Raw genomic sequence first — 26,668 nt, 5'->3', positions numbered from 1 at the left:
CTAAATATATTACTTATATTTTATATATAGGCTACTTACCCATATAATATTTATATAATATAACTAACTAAAGTTTATATATTTTATACTTACTTTTTACGTAATATTGTAGAATGTAATAACTACATTCTCATATGCAATTAGAATATGTAAATATAATATATTAGTAGAACCTAGGATGAGATTGGATGATGTTGAAAACATACTTCTGAGAAATATAGCACATCCTTGAAATATTCTTCCCATATACTAAAAATATGTGCGATAGTACATTCTAAGTATATACATAGAAGGTATATAGTACTTCCTTGGAATATTCTTCCCATATACTAAAAATATGTGAGATAGTACATTCTAAGTATATAACTTCGGAAACTAAGTAGTAGAAGTACTAAGTAAGTTCAGAAAGAATCATACATCTACAAAAATCAAGGGAATGTCACCGAAATTATTATTCTACTAGCTCTCCAAGACGAAATTTTTAAATAACACGACGTGTTCTGAGGAACTAGAAACCTCGAATAATTTTAGTGATGACAACTTTAGTATGGTTCTGATTAATATTCGTTCTATAAGAAATAAAACTGACGAATTATTTTTGTTTCTGGAAGAATTAGGATTTCCCCCGATAGTTGCGGTTGCAGAGCACTGGCTTGAAGTCAACGAGCCTTTTTTTGTAGAAAAATATACCACAATTGCTAGGTATGATCGTCCAAGTTCAGCTCATGGAGGCACCCTAATTCTTTCTAGAAATAATGATTTTTCTCTGATTACAAAATATGACTTTCTGTTAAATGAAGCCTTCTTTGAGTTTTCCCTAGTTTATAATAAAAATCTTAATCTTTACATTATTTGCATCTATAGATCACCTGACTCCCCTGTGGAACTATTTTTTCAGAACCTGCTAAATTTGTTAGATGACTTGCCTCATAGAAGCAGAAAAATTCTATGCGGGGACTTCAACATTAATTATGATGCTGCTTGTGCTACCCAAATGTCCTTGGTCAACATATTTGAATCATATGGTCTCTCAATGCACGTTAATTCTCCTACAAGGATTACAAAAACTTCATCTACCATAATTGATTATATTGTCTCAGATTTCTCACCCCTTGATGTCTGCTCTACAATTATTAATGCGGGATTATCAGATCATGAAGCAGTATTTACGAAGTTTAACATCTTCAGCAAATCCTCCTCGAAAACCCGACGTTTAGGTAGGATTTTTTCCGCTCGGAATTTTCATAAATTTCAAAATTTATGCTTAACTTCTGAGTGGCATTTTCCTTCTGCGGACGTGGACTATAATTTCAACTATTTTATAGAAAAGCTTGTCTCTATCTTCAATAAGGCATTTCCTTTAATTTCAATTAAGCCAAAACATCACAAACCCTGGGCTACAAAAGGTATTCGCATATCAGCCAAAAATATGCGCTCACTATTGTATATCAAGAAATTTGCTACCAACGTCTCTGTCACTCAATATATCACCACGTACAGGGTAACCTATCTAAAACTCATCAAATCAGCTAAAAAAGCCTACTATCAAAATCGTATGGAAAGCTCTAAAAGTGTTGCAAAAGAAAATTGGTCCATAATAAACGATCTTCGAAATAGAACTCACGCAGTTCAAACATTTGCCCTTCCAGACCCGGAAAGTCTAAACGAATATTTCGTTAATGTGAATAAAAATATAACTTCTACTATTTTGCCACAAAAAGATCCCATTTCCTATCTCCCCAATTCAGGAGTGTTCTCGAATTCATTCTTTTTAAGACCAATCGATATATCTGAACTGATCCAAACTATCAATAGTATCAAAAGCAAATCATCCTGTAGTAGTACTGATGTACCATGGACTATCCATAAAAATCTTCTCAAATCTCACAGAAAATGTGTTGGAAAACCTCGTCTCACTAATTAATGATTCCTTTGAAAGAGGCAAATTCCCAGAGTGCCTAAAAATAGCCATTATTATTCCCCTTCATAAGGGTGGTGAAAAATCTAATGCTTGCAACTATAGACCTATTGCCTTACTACCGGTACTTTCAAAAATTATTGACAGACTCATAAAAACCCGTCTTATGTCCTTTCTCATTGAAAACAACATCTTATCCCAAAATCAGTTCGGTTTTTTAACTAATAAATGTACCACTGATGCCTTGTTTTCTGTGTTTCATGAGGTTTACCAAGCACTAAACAATAATCTTTATACTGCCACTGTTTTCTGTGACTATGCCAAAGCTTTTGATTGTGTAAATCACGACATTTTGTTTAAAAAACTAAATTTCTATGGGATTCGAGGTATTTCTTTGAATTGGTTCCAATCTTACTTGAATAATAGGAAACAACTAGTTAGAGCAAATGATACTGACTCTAGTCTCAAAAACATTGTATGTGGAGTACCACAAGGTTCAGTATTGGGTCCTCTACTTTTCCTTATCTTTATAAATGACAGCACTGACTTAAAAATCGATGGAAAAATTTTTCATTTTGCTGATGATACCAGTATCACTTGGAGCAACTCAACTATTGCATCTCTTCATGCAACTATAACTTCTGATTTGTTTACGATAAAAACCTGGTCTGTCTCTAATTTACTCTCTTTTAACGTGGATAAGACAGTAGCATTATCCTATAAAAGTGCTCTTCAACCCCTGCTTGTTAATAACAGCCAGATCTCTACTGTTGATTCTGTAAAATTTCTTGGTATTTTTTAGACAGCAACCTCAAATGTTCCCTTCATATCGATGTGTAAAGTAAGAAACTCGCCTCAGCCTGCTATGCTCTAAGATTTGTTTCGAAAGAACTCAATTTAGCATCTTCTAAACTAACATATTTTTCTTTGTTCGAGTCTCATCTTCGATATGGTCTTCCTTTTTGGGGTTCTAGTACAGCTGCCCAATTAGATGTTATTTTTAAATTACAAAAAAGAGCATTAAGGTATCTGTTTGGCCTCAGAAGAACAACACATTGCAGTAGTTACTTCAAAGATCACGGCATTTTAACCCTTACATCTTTATATATTTTAGAAACTGTTTGCTTAATTCGTAAACACATGCATGTCTTTCCAGCAAGGCCTCGTCATGACTACTCCACCAGAAATTCAAATTTTGATGTCTATTTACCGATCCTGTCCTCTGAGTTAGTAAAGAAATCTATATTATATTCCGCAAAAAAACTATACAACCATCTTCCTCTACAACTCAAATCTGCAACATCTTTCCCCAAGTTCCGTAAAATGACAAAAGCTCATCTATCTAAAAGACCATATTATTCAGTAGAAGAGTTTCTTAATGACTAACTAAGAAATTACAGTAATGTACAGGTAACCAAACTTATCTATATTTGGGTGTCACATGCAGCAGCTTAAACTTATTAGTTCCTATGTCTATAAATAGTTTACTTTGTTGTATATTCACTTTGCAATTTCTATAAATTGTTGCAATATATCGATTTTGTTTTTTTTTCTTTACTTTATTAACTTATATTTTGTATTTATGTATATTTTTTTTATATTGACGATTTATCAAATTTCAGAAAATTGTATTTGTTATTGTTATTGTTAGATATTATTTATGCTCTGCACATTCACAATGGTAATTACGCATATTCTAAGTATATACTTTTTCTGAAAAGTATGTTTTATGAATCTACTAAGAACATGAAATTGTTATGTAGTAAGAGTAATAATATACCCTTATATTTTTATCATTTTATAGTACATTGTACACTAGAAATATTTTAGTTTAATGACTCCTACAATTTATAAAACTCAAACAATTTTAAAGCTGATTATCTCAGAACTATTAAAACTGCACTTAAACCCTTTTACTTCTGACACCTCAATTGTTTCCGTAAACGTTCCGAGGAGAAAACCAAGAGGACGGTTACCAGACAGAGACAGAGAGAGAGAGAGAGAGAGAGAGAGAGAGAGAGAGAGAGAGAGAGAGAGAGACAGACAGACAGAAAGAGAGACAAAGAGAGAGAGAGAGGGACCATTCTCTATAAATCAAATGCAGTATAGAGAAAGCAAAATCTGCATTTCAAAGAATTGTTAAGCCATTTAAATGTCATGATTTATCAATGCCCATAGAAATCAGGTTACTGCGATATTATATCGTTCCTATACTTTTTTGTACAGAGTTGAGTCATGGACTCTTACAGAAGCCACCTGCAAAAAAATTGAGGCATTCGAAATGTGCCATCGTCGTGTTATCGTCGAATCCTAAAGATATCTTCTACCGATCACATTACTAATCAGGATGTCTTGCTGAGAATTCAAGAAGAAAAAGATCTAACCACGATAAAAACAGCCAAAATCGAATACCTCGGTCACATCATGAGGAACAGTGAAAGATATGAACTGCTACAACTAATCTTGCAAGGAAAAGTAGAAGGAAAGCGAGGACCAGGAAGGCGAAGGATTTCCTGGCTGAAAAATCTACGAACGTGGTTCAACACAACCACTACAAATATTTTCAGAGAAGCAGTGTGCAAAGTACACATTGCCATGATGGTCGCCAACATCCGAAACGGATAGATACACAAGAAGAAGTTACCTTATTTGAGGTTTTCAGGCTGGCTTTAGCGCCTAGTGTCGATTATCTTTTTGACAGACACCATATATGAACCAAAGACGTATATATTAATATAAACTGAGCAGTCTGCAGACCTGAGTGACGACACCATCTTTTTTTCGTAGTTCGTTGTGTCTCAGTCTTACATCAAGTAACATCTCGTTTTGGTGGAAGTGTGTGTGAGAGAGAGAGAGAGAGAGAGAGAGAGAGAGAGAGAGAGAGAGATAGAGAGAGAGTGTGTACAACAGGTACTTAAACGTTTTCATCGTTGTGCAGCTTATGCTCATCATCTGGATGCTTCATTGATGTTTCCTGTCAACCTTTCAGTAGTTCTCTTCCTCTTCGTAAATATGAAATGGAATGACAAGTTTTATAGTTTCTGGTGAACTTCTACATGTTGCGTTGTTCCTTTTTTGCGTTATTTGTATAATCCTGGCTCACTCTGGTCCTGGTGTCACAAGAAAATGTTCAGTCCTAGCAGAGCCAGTATGTCGTGAATCTTTAGAGGAACCTGTATATGTCACCTAATACCTGGAGTTAAGTCGACTGAACATGAACAGCCACTACACCACGACAAAAGCTCACGCCTCACTGAGAGAATTTTCTTCCTGAAGAGTTGCTGAATAATTCTTCTTCAGTATTGATGCAATATCTGGAATAAAAAAAAATGTGCTGTCTTACCAATTCTGTTAAATATTTGGAAGAGTTTCATAAAGATAATACGAAAATTTCTTTCATTTTATTCATACCTAAATGAGAAATTTTTCGTTAGCTGTTGGTGATGTTCATTACATTACGGACTTTTTTGTATATTTATTGCTTTATTTATTTATCTCACTTGAGTTTCAAGTTTCAAATCATATGAATAAAAAAAGTAAACAGGTTCTCAAATAATGGACGCGGAAAATCTCTGAATCGGCTCTGTTTTTATAACCTTGAATTTCATGCGATTTCGACTATTTTTATTTGGGAGGAAAATCTTGTCAAAAATGTTGCAGGCACCAGCTGATCAATGCTTGTCTACTACTATGTATAAATTATCTTGGAAAAATATTATTCCGTCGCTTGTAGGAGTGTAAATCAATTATCTTGACAGGGTTACATATTCTTTAATTATTAAGGCCATTTGAATTTCTCAGCTGAAGTGGTCGTTGTGTATTAAAATAAAACTGTTCTTGACGATTAGTATTTTTGAATGTAGTCTAATGCCTTTTCTCTTTTCTCCTTCCCGAGAACGTGCTTTCTCTATAGGCTATTCCAACATGCTGTCAATTTTAAATGAATCTGACTCTGACAGCGGGGAGGCAAACATAAATGATACTCTATCAGTTCTTATGTGTTTTAGATAATTTTAATTGCGTTAATTTGTAATTTTGTTTGGTACAAGGATTAATTTAACATTTTTACTGGAAGAATCGATAATATTTTTCACTTCTGTTGTGTTTGGAAGTGTGGAATGCAAAGTAATCGTGATAAAGTTAAGTTTTATCGGTTACGATCAGTGCTACATATTTAGCATAAAACAGACTGAACTAAATAAGTTATGACCCGAGAGAAAAAAATAAATGTTAAATATAATAATAAAGCTATAAAATGTTCTATAAAAATGCTAAATAACTAACTACCTACTGTACCTAGTAGCAAAATATGTATTGTCTGCCAATAAGTTTGTTTCAGTGCTTAAAACTAAATAAAGTCATTCAATAAGTACTTCTCCAACTAAAAACCTACACAAAATCAACAACAAAATGTTCGCAAAATACAACTAAAAAACTAGTAAAGGGAATGATACTATAAATAACAAGATAATATATTGTACATCCGGAAGTCGTGACGTAAGTGGAGCCCCTCAAGTTCGTAATGGATCGTAATCATTCGTAATATCCGATTAGTTTGAATTGTTCGCGGTTGTAGTGTATTTTATATTTTATCGTTATTTTGACATGAATCATCTCGACACTAATTTTTTTCGAATACAGTGAAGTTTAATGTTATTTTGCTAATTGAATAATTTCATCACAGAATGCATATAAAATCCCATTTAACTTTAACAAGAATTCAAATTCAACTTCCGGTCTCCAGTTATGTCATCATGCGCGAACTCGGACGTATTTGCGCTACGGGAAGATACTATCTTGTTATTCATAGTATCATGGTAAAGGGGTAAAAAATTTAAGAAACACAATGTCAAAAAATATAAACAAATACAATATGTTCGTTCGCGGACCGTTCGTGTCGAGGAGTAAGTCATGGCATGCTCCATTTGTCGTCGTCTTCTATTCCCTGACTGTATCTGCGAATACATTTTTATTAATTGCCTCCCAGCCATGACATAAACATCAAAGTCTTGAAATGCCCTATTCGTGCGATTCTGCGAATTTATTTATCTATTGTTCGTCCCCTATAACTTTTCCCATGCGTCACGATTCATTTTCAAACAAATTAAGTCAAAACATAAAGTGAAACGAACGTTGATGGGTATAGTATTTTTACTACAAAAGCGATATTACGTAGGTCAAAATTTTTGACGTCAGAGAACTGTCAAAACATTAGAATATGACTGTTCATTATTCATCATCATCATTGGCTAAACAGCCCTTTCTGGGTCTTGGCCTGTTCCAGGATTCTTCTCCACTCTGATCTGTTTCGTGCTTTTTTCCTCCAGTTTTTTATTTTTAAGGTTTTTATATCATTTTCTATTTGTTCTAAATATCTCAGCTTCGGTCTTCCTCTTGTTCTTTTCCTACTGGCATCTGTTTGAATATTTTGTTTGGTATTTCGCCTTCTTCCATTCTTTCTACATGTCCCATCCAACGCAGCCGTCCTATTTTAATGAATGTTATGATATCTGGATCCTGGTATATCTCGTATAGTTCAAAGTTGTACCTTCTTCGCCAAATTCCATTTTCTTTTGTGCCCTTATATATGTGTCGCAAGATTTTTCTTTCAAAGGTGGCTAGCAATGTTTCCTCTCTTTTAGTGAGTGTCCAGGTTTCTGAGCCGTATGTGAGTACCGGTCTTATTAGGGTTTTGTATATTTGGCATTTTGTTTTCCTTGCGACGTTGTCTGATCTTAGTTGCCGAATTAAGCCATGATAACTTTTATTGGCAATAAATATTCGCCTCTTCACTTCCTCTGCTACGTTATTATCAGATGTGACTAGGGATCCCAAGTATGTAAAGTTTTTTACCCCCTCAATGTTGTATTCTCCTATTGTTATATTTTGTGGCTGCCTTATTTCTGTGTTTTTACTTACCTGCATATATTTTGTTTTGTTCTGGTTGATTTTCTGGCCACTATTTTGTGCAGCTCGTTCTATTTGATTGAATGCCTCTATCATTTCTCTTCTTGATCTTGCGATTATGTCAACATCATCTGCAAATGCTAGTATTTGCACGCTTTTATTAATTATTGTTCCTCGAGTATTGACTGTTGTGTCCCTCATTATTTTCTCGAGTACAATGTTGAACAAGATGCTTGATAGAGCGTCTCCCTGGCGTAGTCCCTTTTTCACATCTATTGTTTCCGTTAGTTCGTTTTGTATCCGGATTTTACTTTCTACTTTTAGAGATTCTTTTATCAGTTCTATTAGTTGTGTTGGTATATTAAATTCTTTCATTGCTTTTATTAAGAATTCTCGGTTTATTATTGCCATGTTTATTTAAACATTTTATTTAAACATGGCAATAATGAAAAGTCACATTCTAATGTTTTGACAGTTCTCTTACGTCAAAAATTTTGACCTACGTAATATCGCTTTTGTAGTAAAAATTTTATATATACACCTGGTTCCAAAAAAAACTGATACGACTCTTGAAGCGTATTTTGTAGAAAATTGGGCAGTGTATTTTGAAGGATAGATACTTAATATTTACATACTGTCAATGTCACTGCCAAATCTTAAAATTTGTCAGATATATTATTCTGTTCCACGGTTATTAGACTTTATTATTAATCTTTATTATTAATAATTTCTTCGCAACTGAGGGTATCTTATCAACTGTATTGTTTTTAAACAATAGATGATAAAATAAAAATATTGACAGTTCAAAAATGTGAACATATTGCATTGTGTGTGGCCTAAGTTTGGGCTGAAAACTGAAATGTATTACATTTTTACAAAATTTTGGAATATGTTTAATTACGTAGACCAATTTTAACAATTGTTTTCAATACAGATTTCAATCCTCTACAAATAGTTTCTAATGTCATTTGATGTCAAATAATTAGGGAAGCTGGAATTCAACAGTTTAGAATTTTACATTGAGTTAATGCAAAATTGTGACGCATGTCAAAATTCTCAATGTATTTTAATTGTATTAATTTTTTTTCGAATCCGGAGAAAACTAATAAATATTTTTGAAAAATTTAAACTCAAAATGAAAGACTACATTATTATCGAGGGCTGAAAGTCCCTGAAAACTTCTATAATAATAATAATAATAATAATAAATGTCTTTATTAGTATTCCAAAAATTATACAACAAAACAAAAATATTAATTGGTCTGTAGGGCGAGGTTCAGCTTGTACATCATTGAAGGACAGCAATGTACAGCTGCTCTTCCACCTTACCCCCATTTCCTAATAGAAGGGCGAAAAACTATATTTTGTATATAAATATACTTACATATACTGATACTACTAGATAGTATGCAAATTAGGTGCTCTAAAAATCGTAGGCTTGGCATTACTGCTCAGATAACAAATATTTAAACATTTTTTCCTTAAAACTATGTCCGGATAATGTACGAATATCATAATCAAAATTATTCAAATGACTCGCAATTGAAAAAGAAAATGAGCGTTTGAAAAAATGCGTTACGTGACGTGGTAAAGAGAGAGTGTTCCTATGTCTTAGATTAAGGTTATGGACATCAGTTCTATAAGTTATTCTATTGTATAGGTAAGGAGGTACCCCTTCCCGAAGAATCTTATGGTAGAAACATAAAGCATGAAGTTTTCTGCGGTCTTTCATGTTTAACCACTTATTTAAAGTAAAAGTATGGCTAATACTTTGATACTTTCTAATTCCAAAAATTAATCGCAAACAGGAGTTTTGTAATTTCTGTATTCTCCTAGAATCAGTCTCAGTAAGGCATGAGTTATAAAGCACATCGCAATAATTTAATTTTGATAAAATTAAAGATTCACACAACAAGGATTTGGTAGCACTGTTTAATATATTACGACTTTGGTATAGAAGCTTAAGTACCCCGTATGCTCTTTGTAAACAAAGACTAACATGGTGTGTAAATCTTAAGTCTTCATCCAACCAAACCCCCAGGTTTTTTACCTTTTTGCTAAAAATTAAGTTACCATTTTCTAAAAGCAGTCTATTTGAGTAAGTTTCTAAAAATATTTTTCGATGAGAGGATCTACCAAAAACAATAGCCTGAGTTTTGGACGCATTCAGTTTTAGGCAATGATTTTGAGAAAAAATCTGCATATTTAATAAATCATAATTTATTGCATGAACTGCTTGTTCACACTCGTCTAAATTAAATGACATATAAAGTTGTGTATCATCAGCATAGTAGTGTTGAGTGCAAGACAAAAAAGCAGAAGGAAAATTTGATGTATACACAGAGAATAAAATGGGACCTAGTATCGATCCTTGAGGAACACCATTGTTAAGTTCTAAAAAAGAAGAAATTTCTTGATGAAGTTTTACAGCTTGATATCTATTTGATAGATAAGATTTCATTAACTCGACTGCTCCTTCATCTAACCCAGAGAACTGTAGAATATAGGATAATAAATCATGGTTAATTGTATCAAAGGCTTTCGAGTAATCCAAAAGAATTAGAATTGATATTTTATTTTGATCATAAGCTTTGAAGATGTCATCAGTAATGTTTACTAAAGCAGACAGACAACTATGCCCAGACCTGAAACCGGACTGTATAGAAGGAATAATTTTATTCTTATTTAAGTGAGTACTTAACTGATTTTCAATTACCTTTTCTAGAATTTTGGATAATGTTGGCAGAACACTTACAGGTCTAAGATCATTTAAACTATTAGGAATTTTAGTTTTAGGTAATGGAATAACATGCGCACGTTTCCAGTTATTAGGAAAAACAGAATGTTTTAAACAAAAGTTGATAATATGCGTGATATACGGAAGAAGATAGGGAATACACAACTGTAATGTTAATATGTTAATACCATCATGTCCAACAGCTTTACTCTTTATCTTATTTATTATATATAAAATATCAGTATCAGAGACTGGTTTAAAATTAAGCAATTTGTTAAAATAAGTTTTAACATTGTTTTGATAAAACATTTTTGTATCTAAGTCCTCTTTCATTTTTGGTATGACTTCAATAAAGTGTTTATTAATGTCATTTATATTCCATTTGCTACTTACATAAAAACTTTTCTCATGCTTATCGTCATTTATCAAATATTTTAAATTGCTCCACATATCTTTGGCAGATCTAACATGAATATTTTTAAAAAATGATTTTTTTTCTTTTATATTCTATAATATTTATTTTAATAAGTTACAGGGCTGAATTGAATATTAATTTGTTTTGTTGTATAATCCATGTTTACAATAATTATGTGATCTATTTGATGTAAAAACTATCATTTATATGTTCTTTATAAAATATAGGAATTCAAAATAATATAAACATTTAGACCTTAATAATTAGTACAATTTATGAATTAACATAATATGTAATCAGTTGTTTGTTGTTTGTTGTTTGTTTATTTTATTATTTGTCTGTCATAATAAATATAATGTCAGATCAATCAAATACACTGCTCAACATGATCAAATCTTACTAAGAGTCGTATCAGTTTTTTTAGGAACCGGCTGTACATTTTGTATACTGTCTACTATATACTAAACACATCGGCGTATTGTACGTTTCACTTTATGTTTTGACTTAATTTGTTTGAAAATGAATCGTGACGCCTGGGAAAAGTTGTAGCGGACGAACTATACAGTACATCTTATGGCAAATAACGCAAATAAGCAGCAAATAAGTATCAACAAAAAAGAACAAGCATTTGATATACAGACATTTGTTATACTTACGTGTATGTCTAATTTTTATCAATAAATTGTCATATTTAAAAAATGATATATTATAATAATTAAATAATCATAATCAATCTAAACGTTTCAAAGTATGCAACCCGTGCTTCACCGTAGTGTAAAACAAGTTTCAAACCAAGTCAACAAAATTAAATGAAAATTATTGTTACATAATATTTCAGTTGATGGATAAAACTAAAATAAAATTTTTTTACAAATTATGTATGGTAGGAAAATTTAATTGTCAAAACCAGATTTGGTTGTTATTTACGTTTACAAATATTTACATTAATCATAAACACCTGTTATAAATAATTGCGCTTGTTTAAGACTTGAAGTTGGCCACAAAAGTACAAAATTTTAAGATTTAAAATTTACAAGTTTGGAAAACTCATCGTTATTAATAATAAAAATTAACTGTTGTACTTATTTTCCACAAATAATCAAAAGTAAGTACAAGGTGTAATTAAATAAAGTTTATAAACTTATAAAAATTATGTTTATAAACCAGACTTTTTTAAAATGTATTAAAAACCGCTCTGTCTAGGTACACGCTAACGTGTACGCAAATAAAAAAGTTAGGTACACGCGAATTAAACTTCATCAAGCCAGTGACGTCATTATTTAGCGTGCGCGGTGACTTTATATTTTGGTACACGCTATTTTGATATTTTTAGTGTTTGTTGTTTGTTTGATAGAAAATATTTTTATTAGGGAAGGGGAAGGGAAGCAAAACTATTCAGATGTTTCAAACTTAATTGTAATAAAGCAATATGCATATAAAAGTATATATTCAGGTTAGCAAAATAAATATTAGTTAACATGATATATACAAAATACTGCTAAAATAATTTTTATACGTAAGTTAATTTATACCAGTTTATATTGGTGTTTATTTTTATTTATATAGGGAGTTGAACTTGTTACGATTTTCATAGAAAATTGGTTATAACTTTGTAAATACCCTGTATAACATAATAAACCTTTATATTTTTGTGATATGGAAGTTAAGAAGATTTCGAACATAAAATAAAATATAGGGTGTTCCATTTAAAAAACATAAGTTTGGTCCGCCAGTATATTATCGAACGCCCTGTAACATTCTAACTAATTTTAGTAATTTTGTAATAAGAAGCTAAAAGGTTGCTAAAATTTTTGATACTAACTTTCATTGCTATCTATTACTATAGCGGATCTACTGAGCTTTATCACACTAATCAATCGCCCCGTATATATTTTATCTTATTACTTCTGCTACCGTTAATCACGAATTTTTGTCTCTTATCTTTTTCATACTCTTTTAGATCGTTGTTTAACTCATTAAAAGAACTAAATAATTGTCCACAATCCATATAGTTAATTTAAAAAAAAACACTAAACAAGTAAAAAATAAGGAAACTCTTTACAAATCAATATTAAAGTGTAAACATAACGCGATTAGACAAATTCTAACCACACTCTGACACTCGCGATACTTACAGATACTTAATACCACAGCATACACGCGGCTCAAATTAGCGTGTACCAAAAAACCCAGTCATAGTACCAGCTAAATAATGACGTCACTGACTTGATGACGTTTAAGCGTGTACCTAACTTTTTTATTTGCGTACACGTTAGCGTGTACCTAGACACAGCGATTAAAAAATGAATATAATAAGTTATAATGACAATGACAGCCTTTCAACGTTTTTTATTACTAACTTCACAATAGTTACATATTTGGTTATTGATCTGTCAAATCCAGAATCTGTCATCGGCTTGTTTAAAGTACCTGGTGATCTCATTAGCTATCATCTTCAATTAAAAAATTAGGGTCACTTGCTGTTGGGTGTGGAAAATTCTCTTTCAGCACAACAAATTCTAACAGGTACTGCTTTTGTGCCACCTTTCATTGTAAATAAGCTAGTTAGTGGAAAATTGAGGTTAACGCCCTAAATTGTTGCCGATTGATTTGAACACAATTTAGTACTATTTACAAGATAATTGCAGTCGTATCGTACGATATAAACAGTTTTGTATTTTTGCAGACGTCCACAAAGACTACCACAACCACAATGACCACCCCTGCAAAACTATATGGAAAAGATTTGAGTGTTTACGATGATGTAGATGTTGATGAACTACTGGATAAATTAACGGCTGAAGAAATTAGTATTTTAGCAAAAGAGGCTGATCCTGATGTAAGTAAATAAACACTTTTACCACATCCTTTCTGCATTAAGGTGAGCGACCAGATGGTTTTCACTGCTGTTTGTTTTGACTTTTTTGTCCCTGGCACACAAACGTTATGTTTCTACCTGTTAATACTAACTGTTGTAACATTTATTATGTAAAACAGGACATGTCTTACTAAATCTTCTGCTAATTTTGTATAAAGCTGATAAAACAAGTCGTTGCGCGAGCAAAATCTGCTATGTGTAGAAAACTAAATTTTACAGGGGAGACATAAAACTGTTCTGTTTGAAAATGGTACGTTGTTTAAGATAGTTGTTTATGGAAGATATATGTAAAATAATCATATGGTTAATGTAAAAACGTATTTTACCAAGTCTGAAATAGGCACTGAAAGTTATTTTTGTTTTTGTGAAAAAAAAATTACATAGCAGATTTTACTTGGGAGATTTTAGTAAATAGCAGATTTTGCCTAACATGTTCAAATAATTTTTATCTTTTATTATTGATTTAAAAATAAAACAAATGAATATTCAACTATGTTTACTGTGAATTAAAAAAAAAAAAACAAACAAAAATTAGGAACTTTAAACGAAATATTAAATTTACTGAAAATTTTTGTAGTTTAGTTTGAACTTATTTGTGTGTGAAACTGTCATAGAATGCATGATTTTCCCGGTCTATAAATCTTTTGAGATCTTGCAAATTATCATATGTTTGCTTGTCAATAGGTCGTCGACATTATTATCATATTTTTGCTCGTCAATAAAGCTTAGGTATAGGGTTGAAGAGTGTGTTAGGGCGTCTTTGTGGCAGCAAAGCATAGTCCTCAGGATGTCGAAGTTTGAAGTATACACACCCATCAGGAGTGTATTTCAGTGCTCGTATGTCGACAACTCGTGGATCTCCTACAGACTTCCCCAGTCTTATGCTGTTGAAATTTGATGGGACACTTTCATAGTTTAAAAAGACTCGTAATGTACAATAAAACCTCGATAGAACGGACCTCTATTTAACGGACTTCGGATATAACGGACAAAAAATCAGATCAAATGAAAAAAAAATTTGAATGCAAAAAATTATGAAAAATCGAATTCTAAAAGGAAAAATCAAAAAGGACAGGATCTCGGCACTACTTTGTGCTAACACCGATGGATCGCATGGATTAACTAACTACTATAATTTTATTATTGTTGGTAAATCTCGTAAACCTAGTGTTGTCAAAGATATAGGTACTCATCAAAAGGTATCATCTGCCCGTTTCATATTATAGCTCTAATAGGGCATGGTTCACCTGAGATATTTTCAAAAATTGGTTTTTAAAGGATTTGTGCCTGTAGTGAGAAAATTTTAAGAGAAGAAACTGGTAATACCGCCTAAAGAGGTGAAATGTTTATTGATTTTAGACAAAGCTCCTGCTAATGCACCTGAAATTATTCTAAATTCAGAAGATGGCAACTTTAATTGTACGTTTTGCCAAAAAATACATCGCTTATTCAACCCATGAGTCAGTGAATATTTTGTCAACCAAATGAGTATATTGCAGAAAGTTTTTAGATGAAGTAGAAAAGTAAAAAAGTAGTGAACAATATTAATTTTTTAACTTACAGATCTACACAGATCTTACAGTATCTAAATACAGTACCTACATAATTAAAAAAAAAATTGATTGATAGTAAACCGATTTTTATACAACAGACTTTCGACTTTAACGGACATCCGGTCCCCCCAATTAGTCCGTTATATCGAGGTTTTACTGTACTTGATTCACAACATAAGGTTGACGCAGTCGTGCTGAATTCATTAGTGTTACATAGTGAGATGGCGTCCATATTGAAGCTATGAACACAGATTCCAGTGTCGGGTGAACCGAGTCTACTTCCATCATAGTAATGAGCAGATTCAAGTATGATCTGCTCAATTGTGACTTTCAATTCTTTGACCAGATCACTTAGAGCACTGCACAAAACTTTGTTTCGGTTCTGATAATTGCAACCATCCGATACCAAAACGAACTCTGTATATCTATGCAGACAGTTACGAATGAAGTCCACAATACATGACGTAAATTCGTTTGATGATACCTGGCCATCGGCTTAGTACCATACGTACATGAATACATCTCTTGATTTCAGATTAGATAATGTAAAATTATGCAACTGAAGTTTATGCCTATAGCAAGCAAGAGATGCGAGCAGTTTTGGACTCAATAGAACACACTGCAAATCCATTGTTACTACAAGTCTTGTTTCTGAAGCAGACTCCTTTGCAGCTGCCTTGGCTTCACGTGCTTCATTCTTCATTACAATCTGAAGGTCATACTCGGACTTGCTTACATTTACAGTTTCAAACTCAACACACTTGTCGCATTGGTCTTTGTGAGGATGATGTATGGAGATTTTCTTTTTTTTTAATATTTGGCACATAATCTTACGTGACACTGAATCAATATTTTTTTCTACACACCGGTGTTTGTAGATTTTGTGCATATTATTGTATGATTTAAAATTACTTTCAACATACTGATATTCTGTCTGACTCCTGCAATAATGACTTGGAACTTTCGGTAAGAGTTCAATCCATCTTTCAACATTTTTACGATTAATTTCTGATTTTGATACAGGATTACTTTCTTCTTCTACAGCTGGCTCTGTTACATCGTTTGTGCCTGTAGTGTTTGCTGGTGCCGTCCATCGTAAAAATGTATCACGACCAAGATTAAGTGTGTTTAGAAAAAATGTTCGACACACAAAGATTCGATTGCCTGACGAAGGTGATTTTAAATGGCAATCACGTGAACAGGCTTTCTTCGGTTCAACATTGTTTTGATTACCTCTTTTTCTTTGTTTCGGAGAGTGTATGTCAACATTACTTTCTGCAAAAACTCTTTTTGCCTTCCAGCTTGTTAAATTCCAAAACATAATGTTAATCTGTTTTCTTTCGTCGTCTGTTATTTGGGCACATAAATGAGTTCTTTTTGTTTTTTGTTGGACATCGTCATGTTTACATCTTGGCAGTACACCTCTCTCCTGTCTTTCTACTGCCTGAGTTATCTTTCCTTCTTCATTTTTCTCGAAGCCAATGTATGTTTTTCCCATCAATCGATTCTTTTTAGCTGTCTGTCTCTTATAATCTGGTGCTTTTTTCCTGGATAACCTAGTAATGGATTCCTCAGTTTGGTTGACCACAGCTATGTCCTGGGGTTGGTTGACCGTAGGTGTGTCCTGGGGCTGTTTGACCACAGCTGTGTCAAGGGGTTGGTTTATCGTAAGCGTGTGTTTAGGTTGATTGACAACAGTCGTGTCCTGGGGCTGATAGACCGCAGTTGTATTCTCAGGCCTGTCGACAGCTGGTGTGTCTGGGGGCTGATTGACCGAAGTTGTTTCCCCCATGTATATAGAAGCAGAATTTGGACGTGAGTGTACTTGGGCAGAAGTGGTTATGATTGGCGTCCAATATGGATCATTATAGTCATATTTTTAATATAAAAGTGCCTAATATATAGTTACAGCGGAGAATTTAATAAAGTTAAAATCTGTTAAGTACATGTAGTCGCTCAACTTTTACAAAGACCAATTTCAGTTATATGCAATTTTAGCACAAAACAGATTTTACCTCACCTGAACACATAGCAGATTTTAACCAAATGTTTATAACTTGGTTAATTCTATTCATAGCCTATAGCAGATTATACTAATGTGTTAAGAATTAAATTTTAAGAATTTCTGTGCTCATAACTCAATTTCACCAAAGAATGTACATAGCAGATTTTACCTGCACAATACCAAAAAACTACTAAAACATAATTTACAGTTTTGAGATGTACAATGGTTAAGCTGTTTTCTCCATATTTTGAACTCCTTTTTGTTAGAAAGTGTCCATTCTTCCTGCTCTTCCCCCATTTCAAATTTACTGAACTGTTCGATGTTCAAATTGTTACTTGGTAGTGTTTCCTAGTCATAATTATTTTAACTTTAATTCAAATTATATACCAGCAGTGGCCAAGCTTCTTGATAGTTCGAGTCATTTTTCAAAATTTGAAATTTTTCGCGAGCTGCAATTAAACAGTTATTTAAAAAGTGTAAAAGAGGTATGAAATATTTCTCTTAGTTTTCGGATTTCACGAATTTTAAAGTGAAATAAAGTGGTTCACATCGATGTTTCAAATATGCAAATAATTCTACAATCAGCCTTTACTAATTCAGGATACTTCAATTCTACAGCATCCTTCCATCTTTTTATGGGATGGCCTACTGATCTTCTAACATCTACCGTCTCTCAAAAAACACTGTCTTTAACACTCTCTCTTCCTATGATCTTACCACATGACCTGCCCATCTTATCTTTTATATATTTGACGAGTTTTCAGTACCATACACAGTCACCAATAATTCAGCTGTTCTCCACTCTCCTGTCAATTCATCTCTTTGAGCGACAAATATCATTCTGAAAAGTTTCCTTTCAAAAACCAGCAAAATATGCATTTCCCGCTGATGTAGAGTCCATGTTTCAGTTCCATATAATACCCCAGGCTGTGGGTGAAAAATAGGTCGATTTCAGGATATAATTCAGGAATTTTTGAAACCTATCAGGTGTTGTAAAGGACGATGCCAGGAATAACTTCTACTAAAATGTAACCAAAAATATTGTGCGCTTTTTTTTAATTGCGATTTTCATTTGTTAAATTTGCAATTTTTATTGATTTTTAATTTTGTAGCTTAGGATATTGATTTTAGAAAAAAACTTTTTAATAGAAAGTTGTAGTATATTAAAAAACCTACAATTTGAGCTATGGAATGTTAAATTTTGTTAATTGGTTATTCTTTCAATTCCAAACGTAAAAAAAATTGTAAAGCCAGATTAACGAATTTGTTGCTTAGATATTATAAAAGAGTTATACTTTCATATTCTGATGTAAACAAATGCGTAAAACATTTTTAAACCTCTAATTTTTGGGTTTGAAAATAAGGGGGCAAATTTCGTTATAAACATTTAGAGCTGAAGCGGCCCTGTACATCCTTTGAGTTTTTAACTTACAGATTATTGTTGCTGAAGATGAAACAAAGATTTATAAAAAAATAAAAAATTTCTACGACCAACTGAAGCCGAGATAATTTTTGGGTTTGAAAATAAGGGGGCAAAGGGCCTAGCCGGGTAAGATGGTGAAAAGTGCCCCCAGCTCGATTTAAATTCCATATACGCCACTTTTTAGCACATATAGAGGAACTCACTTTTTGAAATTTTTAGCCCCCTAGGTGGTCACGTGACCCCCCTAGAGCCTAAGTAGGCATTTTATGTTTTTATTTTTTATCTCAGCCGCATCAAGAGCTAGCCAAAAACTTTGTTTAAAAAAGTTGTAAGTTTTAAAAAGATCTATACGAACAAATTTTTTTTTTATTTTTTGGCGGGAAATTCGAATTTTTAGAACAATTTTAATCTTTTAAATAACTCTGAAAAAAAAACTAAGACACTCGTTTTTACGAAAATCAATTATAATGTGTATTTTTGCACAATCTTTCACGCTGAATTTTTTCAGATTTTTAAAATTGGTGAAACGTACCTTTAAAAATAAAAAACCGCATTTTTTCGGTTTTTTTTTCGTTTTTTGATACAATTTTATACATATTTTTCAAAAAAGGTAACACTGTCACTAGAGTAGGTAAAAACTGAAAAATAATTGGGGTTTGCTTAAAAATTTTTTGTAACGCCATCGATTTTCAAGATACAGGGCGTTGAAGAAAACAAAATTTTACACATTTTTTACGATTTTGCTGAAACTACTGGCAACATTGTAATAAAACTTGGCGGGATTTAAGAGGTAGTTATTGTGCATGTTTTGACATACAATTAAGGATTTGATATTCATCATTGGCGCGCATAGGGGTAATGGTCTGAACTTATTAAAGAATAAAGATAGTACGCCACTGACATATTTCAAATTAACAATGGTTTTTGAATTTCTCGTTCAATTTGTGACAAAAAATGTATCTTCTTATTTTTTCATCCGACGCGCCATTTGTATTCAAAAAATAAAAGATCTTAACCCTTACAAAGTATTCGAAATTCTAATACTTTCTACATCTACATAATAAACTCGTACATCCATTATTATCAAAATTAATTCGAATACTTTGGAAGCGTTAAGATATTTTATTTTTTGCAGCAAAACGGCGCGTTGTATGGAAAAATGAGAAGATAGATTTTTTATTGAAAATTGAACGAGGAATTCAAAAATGATTGTTAATTTGAAATATGTCAGTGGCGTACTATCTTTTTTTCTTTGAAAAGTTCAGACCATTACCCCTATGCGCGCCAATGATGAATATCAAATCCTGAATTGTATGTCAAAACATGCACAATAACTACCTCTTAAAACTCGCCAAGTTTTATTACAATGTTGCCAGTAGTTTCGGCAAAATCGTAAAAAATATGTAAAATTTTGTTTTCTTCAACGTCCTGTATGTTGAAAATGGATATCGTTAAAAAAAATTTTTATTAAGCAAACCCCAATTATTTTTCAGTTTTTTACCTATTCTAGTGACGGTGTTAAATTTTTTGAAAAATATGTATAAAATTGTATTAAAACACGAAAAAAACCGAAAAAATGCGGTTTTTTATTTTTAAAGGTACGTTTCACCAATTTTAAAAATCTGAAAAAATTAAGGGTGAAATATTGTGCAAAAGTACACATTATAATTAACTTTCGTAAAAACGAGTGTCTTAGTTTTTTTTTTCAGAGGTATTTAAAAGTTTAAAATTGTTCTAAAAATTCGAATTTCCCGCCAAAAAAAATTAAAAAAAATTTTTCATATAGATCTTTTGGAAACTTACAACTTTTTTAAATAAAGTTTTTGGCTAGCTCTTGATGCGGCTGAGAGAAAAAATAAAAAATAAAAAGCCTAATTAGGCTCTAGGGGGGTCACGTGACCACCTAGGGGGCTAAAAATTTCAGAAAGTGAGTTACTATTTATGTGCTAAAAAGTGGCCTATATGGAATTTAAATTGGGTTGGGGGCACTTTTCACCATCTTACCCGGCTAGGCCCTTTCGTTATAAACATTTAGAGCTGAAGCGGCGCTGTACATCCTATGAGTTTCTAACTTACAGATTATTGTTGCTGAAGACAAAACGAAGATTTATAAAAAAATAAAAAATTTTTACAACCAACAGCCGAGATAATTGTTTTTTTTTTCTTAAGTCGTAGTGCCTTTATTTATAACAATTAAGAAATTATTTTACAGCCATTGACTAAAGAAAGGCTTATATTATCTTAAAATAAAAATTATTATAAAATATAATTACATTTAGTTATTAAAAATTATTTTTAAAATCGGTGCTTTTGCGAGCGGCCGAATTTTGCAAATCGCCCGGCTTGCTTCAAATCCGCGCGGTCGGAAAATTTTTACGTAACTTGTATTAAATTTTGACAGAAAACAATTTAATAATATTACCATTATAATATAGTCTATTTACCACTGTATTTGTTTTTCTTGATAAACTTTAATATGTGAAATTTCATTTCTGAAGACATAATATTACAAAAATGATACATATATATGAAATATATAACTATATTTTTAATTTTTTCATTGTTATATAAATATAATACCTAATAATAATGTTACTTCTTACTATAATATACAATATAAAACTTTTTCTTCTTGTAGTGACTATTCTTTTTGGATTTCACATATAAAAGTTTATCAAGAAAAACAAATACAGTGGTAAATAGACTGTATATTATAATGGTAATATTATTAAATTATTTTCTGTCAAAATTTAATACAAGTTACGTAAAAATTTTCCGAGCGCGCGGATTTGAAGCGAGCCGGGCGATTTGTAAAATTCGGCCGCTTGCAAAAGCACCGATTTAAAAAATAATTTTTAATAATTAAATGTAATTATATTTTATAATATTTTTATTTTAAAATAATATAAGTCAATGACTGTAAAATAATTTCTTAATTGTTATAAATGAGGGCACTATGATTTAAGAAAAAAAAAAACAATTATCTCGGCTTCAGTTGGTTGTAGAAAATTTAAATTTTTTTATAAATCTTCGTTTCGTCTTTAGCAACAATAATCTGTAAGTTAGAAACTCATAGGATATACAGAGCCGCTTTAGCTCTAAATGTTTATAACGAAATTTGCCCCCTTATTTTCAAACCCAAAAATTATCTCAGCTTCAGTTGGTCGCAGAAATTTTTTATTTTTTTATAAATCTTCGTTTCATCTTCAGCAACAATAATATGTAAGTTAAAAACTTATAGGATGTACAGGGCCGCTTCAGCTCTAAATGTTTATAACAAAATTTGCCCCCCTTATTTTCAAATCCAAAAATTAGAGGTTTAAAAATGTTTTACGCATTTATTTACATCAGAATATGAAAATATAACTCTTTAGAAGGAGATTGGATGTTTCACAAACTTTCTACGATTTTTTTTCAAAAAGTTATAGCCTTCGACATTTGACCTCTTGGGATAAACAATTGATAATATCTAAGCAACAAATTCGTTAATCTGGCCTTACAATTATTTTTATGTTTGGAATTGAAAGATCTTCATTTTAAAGCTTTAAAAAATAAAAAAAAATTATTTGTACAATAAATAATGCAATTGTAAAAAACGGCCATTTTGGACCTTTCGCAGGCTGTTTTGCAATAACCAATTAACAAAATTAAACTTACCATAGCTCAAATTGTAGGTTTTTTAATTTACTACAACTTTCTATTAAAAAGTTTTTCTCTAAAATCAATATCCTAAGCTACAAAATTAAAAATCAATAAAAATTGCAAATTTAACAAATGAAAATCGCAATTAAAAAAAAGCGCACAATATTTTTGGTTACATTTTAGTAGAAGTTATTCCTGGCATCGTCCTTTACAACATCTGATAGGTTTCAAACATTCCTGAATTATATCACGTTTTTTTCACCCACAGCCTGGGGTATAATGTAACAATTGGGATAATAATTGGCATGTACAGTCTTAATTTAAATTGTCTTTTTAGTAGTTTAGTTAGAGTTTAGATCTTAATTATAATGATAGGGAGTATATTGCTCTATTCCACGCAGCTATCCTTGCTCAGACCTCCTTTTATAATGTGGTTGTCATCTATGACTACGGCCCCTAGATATTTAAACTCTTTTACTATTTCGAAGTTGTGGTCATTAATACTTATGTTCTGCCTAACTCCTGGTATTGGATTTTTGGTTACTAGCATGTATTTCGTCTTCTCTTCATTTATTCGAAGGCCCAGACTACCTGTTTCTTCCTCAAGTTGTGAAAACACTCCTCTCACGTCTCTTCTAGAATGAGTGACTGCACCTAAATCATCAGCAAAGGCCAACAATAGTTTTGATCCTCAATCCTCGCTAGATGTAAATTGTGGTCTAGCAACTATGATTCCATCTGAATCAAGAATTTATTTACATTAATTACCAATTCATTAATATCACTCCCTCTAATCAGAAGAACTAAATCGTCTGCATACTGAATTAGTTTGTATGAAGAGGGGATTATATTATACAGGGAAATACAATATAGGTTGAAGAGGATAGTGTTTAAGGGGGAACCTTGGGGTAGTCCCAGACTTGATTTTCTTGGACCATGGATTTGTCCCAGTTTGTCTTTGACAAATAGCTCGCTGTCATTTAGAAGGCAGAAAATCAAATTAGCCAGTTGGGTTGGAATGTTATACTTTAATAATTTAGAATACAGGAGTGATATATTGACATTATCATAAGCAGAAGATATATCTAGAAAGATGCCAATAGTGTATTGGTTTTGAGCGAAGCCTATTTGAATTGTTAAGGTGATGTATGTAAGGCATTCCGTACAACCTCAACCCCTTCTAAATCCTAGTTGTAGTGGATTAAAAATCTTATTATGTTCTACAGTCCACTCTATTCTATTCTTTAAGAGTTTCGAGCATTTTGCCTACACATGAAATAAATAAAATATAATTTGAAAATAATAATTTGACATTATGTTTAACCTACAATATTATGACAGACGTCAGTTACCATTTACCATCTGACCTAATATAATAATGACGTCATATATAATCCTTACTACTTCTAGCCAATAAAATGCTCGCTGTAATAGGAATGGCATGTAAAAAAAATCTGACTATTCTCTATATATTTTTTCAAATTTAGAATATGGCAACAAGGGGAAAATTCCATGCATTCCTTATTGTTTGACTTCTAGTTTACAAATGCTGTCCAACATTTTCTTTTACAGAATAGTTATGTTAAATCTATTAAATATTCTTATTCTCCACATTTTCCTGTATGCTATTTATTTGACCATTATCCTTGACACTTTTGGTATGATTTAACTCAAACTCTGACCTTGCTGGAAAGATTAAAATGTTTTAATCTAAAAATAATCTGATACATCTGAAATATTGATAAATGATTTAATCACTACCTATTTATATAAACTAAATATGCAAATTTTGTTGTTTATTGAAATTATAAACAACACAGATTGAAGATACTGATTGTGAATTTAAATATTCAAATATTGCTAATTTTTTTTGTAAAGTTATAGTGAAATACAATAAACTAGAAATTAGATATCAATATTGTTTTTGTATAAGCAGTGATGTCTGCTTTAATATCTGTTGTTAAGGAGTCAGGATTTTAGTTGAACAAATTTAGCTCCATCTCTCCAATTATTTTTCTATATTCTATTATTTCTTCGACATATTCTCTTTTCTGTTGTTGTTGTATTATACTTCCTTTCTTTTATGTATTCTTCACAGTACGCCCAGTTTTTCTACCTTCTTTTTGCAGTTTCTTGTATAAGTACTGTTTTTGCGAAGTATTAGATGAAGTTGTCACCAATCAATCAATCAAATCAGTTGGTCTTTACCTCTCATACAACCATCATGTGCCTTCATTCGAGCAGGGATGAGTTAGATCCACATGTTAAATTTAATTCCAATTCCATTGACTTAATGCCGTATTATTTTTAAAGTTAAAAACACCGTTTAACAATGCAACTTAAAGGTCTTCAGACTTATCAATGTGGCTAGCTTCAACTACATGTACAGGGTTATTCACTATATTTTGACCCCCCTGTAAACTGCTTTATTTACAGAATTAGAAAAAAATGTAAAATATAAAAGTTATTCGATTTTTAAATTATGTTTTGTTGAGATATGTATCATACTAGTGACGTCATCCATTTAAGCGTGATGACGTAATCGACTATGTTTTTTAAATGGGACTAGGGGTCGAGTGCTAGCTCATTTGAAAGGTTATTTAATTCCCTATTCAGTAATATAAACATTAACATGATTAATTATACAGGGTGTCCAAAAACTTTTCTTTAATTAAATAAATTGACACAAAAAGAAGAATGTATGTAATTTATTTAATTTAAAATACATTTTACTGCTGTTAGAAAACAGAAATAAAAGTTTATTGCACAAATAAACATTGATTTTTGCTTAAATTCAATGTTCAAACTGCCAAAAGGCAGATGGGTGGCAGCTTGAACATTGAATTTAAGTGAAAAGTAATGTTTATTTGCTTAATAAACATTTATTTCTGTTTTCTGACAGCAGTAGAATGTATTTTGAATTAAATAAATTACATACATTCTTCTTTATGTGTCAAGTAAGTTAATTAAAACATTTTTTTTGACACCCTGTATAATTAATCATGTTAATGTTTATATTACTGAATAGGGAATTGAATAACCTTTCAATTGAGGTAGCCCTCAACCCCTATTCCCATTTAAAAAATAGTCGATTACGTCATCACGCCTAAATGGATGACGTCACTAGTACGATATATATGTCAAAAAATCATAATTTAAAAATCGAATAACTTTTGTATTTAATTTTTTTTTTAATTCTGTAAATAAAGCAGTTTACAGGGGGGTCAAAATATAGTGAATAACCCTGTACACTGGACGTAAGTAACCACATTTTCAAATATTTCAACAGTCAAAATGTCACCCTTTTGCTTTAAAATTAAGTGGTTCACTTATTTCTAGGTTTCAAACTAAGGATGGTCAGACATGACACATGTCTGTTTTTTAATAAATTCAATATACCAACATACAAAAGTAATCTTTACTTCATTATTAAGTTGTTATAACTATGGTATACAGTCAACTACAGGGTTTTTTCCCTTTTAATATATTCTCCATCAAAGGTCTTTCTAGAAAACATATTTTTCATCGCGTTTCTTTTAAAATAAGTCTAATTCGGACACCATTTTTCACAATTTGTCCCTTTTTATGTTTAAAAACGTTTCGTCACTTTTAAAGTCTGCTAAAAATTTACCACGAAAAAAAAAATACAGCACAATCCATTTATATGCTGACTATAAAGTACTAACGTCATTTTCAAATTTTTTATGTATAAAGATATTGATTTTCACAGTTTTTTTTAACGTTTTTCAGGATAGTTTTTTACCTCCCTCACAAAGGACTAGTTATGAATGTGATAAGGATGCAACAGGGCCCATCAATAGGAAAAAGTTAATAGAACATATAAATAAGGAAGCTATGGAAACCCCCGATATACCTGAATTGGAACCTTATGTTGCAGGCATGGTACGAGGGAAAAAAGTAAGTTTTTGTTAAAATACTAAGAAATGTACATTATTACACAATCTAATCTTATAAAATCCTAATGCGACTAGTTACAAAGTCTGTCCGTTACGGTTTCGATATGTAAACATTGAATGACGTGTAATAAACGTCATTCAATTCACGTTTTTATTTTGTTATATATTTTTTGTAACAGCTCCAGAATGACTGAAAAGTGAGAAAATGTGATGAAATTCTAAAGAAAATACTAAAAACAACAATGTTATTGTCATATACAAACAGCAGTGGCG

The 26,668-nt window shown here is 31.6% G+C and overlaps 1 protein-coding gene across 8 annotated transcripts in view; it reads left to right on the top strand.

Annotated features, from left to right (window-relative positions):
* The window catches only part of LOC114328837 (tropomodulin), a 386,380-nt gene that overhangs the window by 211,550 nt on the left and 148,162 nt on the right, over window positions 1–26,668 (top strand). For 7 of the 8 annotated variants that reach the window (XM_050657612.1, XM_050657613.1, XM_050657614.1 and 4 more), the window contains exons 2-3: window positions 13,664–13,816; window positions 26,229–26,396. In XM_050657612.1, the coding sequence (XP_050513569.1) occupies window positions 13,664–13,816; window positions 26,229–26,396 (321 nt within the window). Of the gene's footprint in view, window positions 1–13,344; window positions 13,504–13,663; window positions 13,817–26,228; window positions 26,397–26,668 lie in introns of those variants that run through there. The other variant, XM_028277784.2, reaches the window with a different exon arrangement.

This window comes from Diabrotica virgifera, chromosome 8, assembly GCF_917563875.1.
Source record: "Diabrotica virgifera virgifera chromosome 8, PGI_DIABVI_V3a".
Taxonomy (NCBI): Eukaryota; Metazoa; Arthropoda; class Insecta; order Coleoptera; family Chrysomelidae; genus Diabrotica; species Diabrotica virgifera.
Note: the sequence above shows the minus strand (reverse complement) of the source record. Positions and strands in the feature narration are given on the sequence as shown.